We start from the raw sequence: 4,555 nt of genomic DNA, 5'->3' as shown, positions 1-4,555 counted from the left end.
CAGCTTGAACGTGCATGGTTTATGTGCGGGCTAAGGTCATTGTCAAGACAACATTTTGACTTGATAAGGCAAGGCTGTGAAGACTTGACAATGTCAAGAACAAAGGCAATTCACCCGAATTTTTGAAATAAAACTAAGTGTTGGAAGACATCTAAAATATTCTAAGTGTTGGAAGCTGGCAAAAATATTGTAAGTGTTGGAATGAAGCCTGAAATATTCTAAGCATTAGAATATTAGTATTTCGTGTAGATAAGAATGTAATTTGAATTAGATTCTATCTGTTAGAAATATAGCTGTTGGAAAGTTAAGTTTTGAACCATGTGATGACAAGTGTTTGACAAGTGTCATTTGGAACTGCCGCATGTAACTGCCATTATGCAGAATTTTTAATTAAGGGTGGAAATTCATCAAAGGCTGAGATAGAGTGTTTTTTTAGCCTTAGACTAATTCGTAAAGCCTTCCTTTGTATTAATTACAAATTAATAAAGGTTGGGACAGGTTCTTGTAAATTCTGCTGGCTATTTTACTTTGTTGTATAAGTATTTTCATACTTAGTCAATTTCGTGGGTGTAAAGTAGGCTGAGTTTTACAGACGTTTGTAAGACTGCCTAGAGTGGTCTTCGGTAAAAATAAATCGACCTCTTTCAATTGGTATCAGAGCACAGTTGAACGATGGTGAATAATGCAAAACTGTGGGACACGACACGAAAAATTGAATCCTTCGTCGGGTTTACTGTTGATATTTTGGGAGACCCTACGTTTGTGGTTTTATTTACACAAATCATTGATTTGAGACTTGATGCTGAGAAAGTTCAGGGGAAGATTGGTGGATATCGACAGAATGTTGATAATGATATCACTGAAATCTTGGATTTTCGTACCACAACTACGCAAAAACTTGAGGGACTGCAGAAGGAAAATGAGAACCTTCGTGCAAAGCTCGTTGTATTGTGCCGAGCTGTGGCTATGTTGAATTCAAATCGTTTTGAATCATCTAAGATTAAGATTCAAGAACCAAGGGCCTTTAGTGGTGTAAGAAGTGCTAAAGAACTGGAAAATTTCATTTGGGACATGGAACAATATTTTACTGCTGCAAGGGTGCCTGACGCTAACAAGTTAAATATTACCACAATGTATTTGACGGGTGATGCTAAACTTTGGTGAAGGACTCGAAATGCAGATGATGTAAGTGCTGGTCGTCCTAGAATTGATACATGGGATAAGTTAATAAAAGAAATGCTTGATCAATTTCTTCCTCGCAACACATCTTGGCTTGCAAGGGATAAATTGAAAAGGCTAAGGCTGACGGATTCAGTGAGGGAATACATTAAAAAATTTACCTCTGTGATGTTAGAAATACAGAATATGTCTGATGAGGATAAAGTACACATCTTCATTTCGGGTATGCAAGGCTAGGCTCGAAATGAACTATGGAGGCAAAATGTAAAAGATCTGCCCAGTGCAATTGCTGCTCCAGATTCGTTAGTTGATTTCTGAACGACTCGTCCTTTGACAGACGTTCCCTTCACTTCGAAAACTATGAAAAAGAATGAGAAGAAAGGGGAATTGAAAAAGGCACAAATGAAGGATAAAAAAGACATGCGAAAGAACAAAGATGGAAATTTTAAGGGCTGTCGGACTTGTGGTGGTCCTTATTTGGCCAAATCATGTCCAAACCGGGAAAAAGTGAATGCTCTGCTTACTGGAAATATGAATCAAAGAGAGGAGGATGAAGAAATCGTGGCTGCAATTGAAAACCCATTGGGATTGTCCTTCAATCATATTACAGGGATTAATAATGTTAGAGAATTATTTAGCACTTCGAATCCTCAGGCTTCCTTAATTCATATAGAAATGAAAGTGAAAGAACAATGTGTGATGGAAATTGTTGATACAGGGGCCACTCATACGTTTGTAGATGTGAAAATTGCTACAAAATTGGGGCTGAAGTTTTCTAAAATCCCTTCAACGTAAAAACAGTCAATGCTAAGGCACAAGTCATTGTGGGCATGGCTTATAGTGTGTCTATGTCAACTGGAAGTTGGGTGGGAAAACATAACTTGATGGTGATGCCGCTTGGTGACTTTGAAATCATACTTGGGTTTGATTTCCTAAGAAAATTCCAGTTTGTTCCGTGTCCTCACTTAGATGGAGTGATGGTCATCAATGGAAGCAATGTTGGATTTCTCAAAGGTGTTCATCCAATTGGGAACATTAATAAAGTTGCAAAGAAGAAATACAAGGGAATGTTGTTGTCTTCTATGTCAATCGACAAAGGGCTGAAGAATGTCGATGACACTATACTTGCTGTCTTGGTCGAAGTAAAACCTTTATTAGAAAATGGAAGTGCCTGATAGTGTTGCTGAATTGCTTAGACAGTATGCGGATGTTATGCCGCCTGAATTACCAAATAAATTACCACAAAGGAGGTATATTGATCATAAGATTGAGTTGTTGCCTGGTATGGTTGCTCTCGCACAGGCTCCTTATCGTATGGCTCCTAAGGAATTGGTTGAATTACGCAAACAATTGAATGAGTTGTTGGATGCTGGATTGATTCAGCCATATAAGGCCCCATATAGTGCTACTGTTTTATTTCAAAAGAAATACGACGGGACGATGCGATGTGTGTAGACTACCGGGCGCTGAACACGGCAACTATAAAGAACAAGTATCCAGTTCCGTTGGTGCAAGACTTGATGGACAGGTTAAGTAAGGCATGCTGGTTCACAAAACATGATCTCAGGGCAGGTTATTGGCAGGTTAGGATAGCTGAGGGTGATGAACCAAAAACACATGTGTAACTAGATATGGTTCATATGGATACCTTGTAATGCCATTTGGGCTGACTAATGGCCCGACAACGTTTTGCAACTTAATGAATAATGTATTTTTTGACTATCTTGATGACTTTGTTGTTGTTTATCTAGATTATAATGTCATTTATAGTCGAACATTGGAGGAACATGTTAATCACCTAAGTTTGGTTTTGTCTCAATTGAGAAAATACACACTTTATGTCAAGATGGAAAAGTGTGAGTTTGCTCAACAAGTTATAAAGTTCTTGGGGTATCTTGTTAGTAAAAACCAACTTTGAATGGATCCCAAGAAAGTGAAAGCCATTGTTGATTGGCAGGCACCTCTTCATGTGAAGGATTTGAGGTCGTTTCTTGGCTTGGCTAACTATTACAGAAAGTTTATTGCTGGTTACTCAAAAAGGGCAGTGGCTTTGACAGATTTGTTGAAGAAGGATACAAAGTGGGTTTGGTCTGAACGATGTGATGAAGAATTTCAGAATTTGAAGAATGCTATTGCATCTGAACCTATACTCAAATCGCTTGATTTTGAGTTACCATTTGAAGTGCACACTGATGTGTCAGACAAAGCAATTCGTGGCGTATTAGTGCTGGAAGGTCATCCAGTGGCCTTTGAAAGTAAGAAATTGAATGATGCTGAACAGAGATACTGAACACATGAAAAAGAAATGGTTGCGGTGGTACACTGTTTGCAGGTTTGGAGAGTTTATCTCTTGGGTACTCGATTTGTAGTAAGAACTGATAATGTAGCACATACATTTTTCAAGATATAGAAAAAGTTGAGTCCTAAACAAGCATGGTGGCAAGAATTCCTGGCAGAATATGATTTCATGTGGGAACATAAACAAGGAAAATACAACCAGGTTACTGATGCGCTGAGTAGAAAAGAAGTATTTGTTGCAGTATATTCGATTTCAACACTTGAAACTGATTTCTATGATAGAAATAGGTTGTGTGCTGCATATTATTCATTATATATTAAATGGGTGGGTCAAGTGCATGATGGCACAATGAGATAATATTGGATCAAGGACGATCGGCTCAATTTTAAAGGGAGGAGAATCATTGTACCAAATCAAGGCGGGTTGCGCAAAGACTTAATGAAAGAGGCGCATGATTCTGCTTGGGCTGGACAGCTCGGTGTTGAAAGGATGTTAGCCTTACTGTCTCGTTTTTATTTTTGGCTAAAAATGGAAGACGATATAGAGGCATACGTCAAGACTTGTAATGTTTGTCAAGTGGATAAGACTGTACGTAAGGAGGAAGCAGGTTTGCTGCAACCTTTGCCTTTTCCTGAAGGGCCATGGCCATCAGTAAGCATGGATTTCATTTATGGATTCTCTAATGTAGATGGTAAAGCATCTATCATAGTGGTAGTTGACAGGTTTTCAAAATATTCTATTTATATTGCTGCTCCTGAATAATGCTCATCTGAAGTTGCTGTTGATTTGTTTTACAAACATTTGGTTATGTATTTTGGTGTTCCGGCTGACATTGTGAGTGATATAGATACAAAGTTCACTAGTAGATTTTGGACATCATTGTTCAATATGATGGGAACTGAATTAAAATTTTCTACCGCAAATCTTCCACAAACAAATTGGCAGACGAAAAGAATTAATCACTTGTTGGAAGAATACTTGAGGCACTATGTGACATCAAGTAGACGAAATTGGATAATTTAGACACAGTGCAATTTTCCTAGAATCTGCACAAGTCGTCTGCAACAGAAATGAGCC

At 38.2% G+C, this 4,555-nt stretch overlaps 1 protein-coding gene across 1 annotated transcript; it reads left to right on the top strand.

The window, feature by feature from the left end:
* The first annotated feature begins 2,009 nt into the window (after positions 1-2,009).
* LOC138339434 (uncharacterized) lies at positions 2,010-2,634 on the top strand. The gene is made up of 2 exons (XM_069291031.1): positions 2,010-2,321; positions 2,380-2,634. The coding sequence occupies exons 1-2, from the start codon at positions 2,010-2,012 to the stop codon at positions 2,632-2,634; spliced, it is 567 nt and encodes a 188-aa protein (XP_069147132.1).
* The last annotated feature ends 1,921 nt before the right edge of the window (positions 2,635-4,555 follow it).

This window comes from Solanum lycopersicum, chromosome 11 (assembly GCF_036512215.1).
Source record: "Solanum lycopersicum chromosome 11, SLM_r2.1".
NCBI classification, from domain to species: Eukaryota; Viridiplantae; Streptophyta; class Magnoliopsida; order Solanales; family Solanaceae; genus Solanum; species Solanum lycopersicum.
Note: the sequence above shows the minus strand (reverse complement) of the source record. Positions and strands in the feature narration are given on the sequence as shown.

Excerpts from the sequence above, each read along its gene's own strand:
- LOC138339434 (XM_069291031.1), top strand. The coding sequence starts at position 2,010 with ATGGCTTATAGTGTGTCTATGTCAACTGGAAGTTGGGTGGGAAAACAT. Across the intron at positions 2,322-2,379 it reads TACTTGCTGTCTTGGTCGAA|TATGCGGATGTTATGCCGCC; the intron begins GTAAAACCTTTA and ends TTGCTTAGACAG.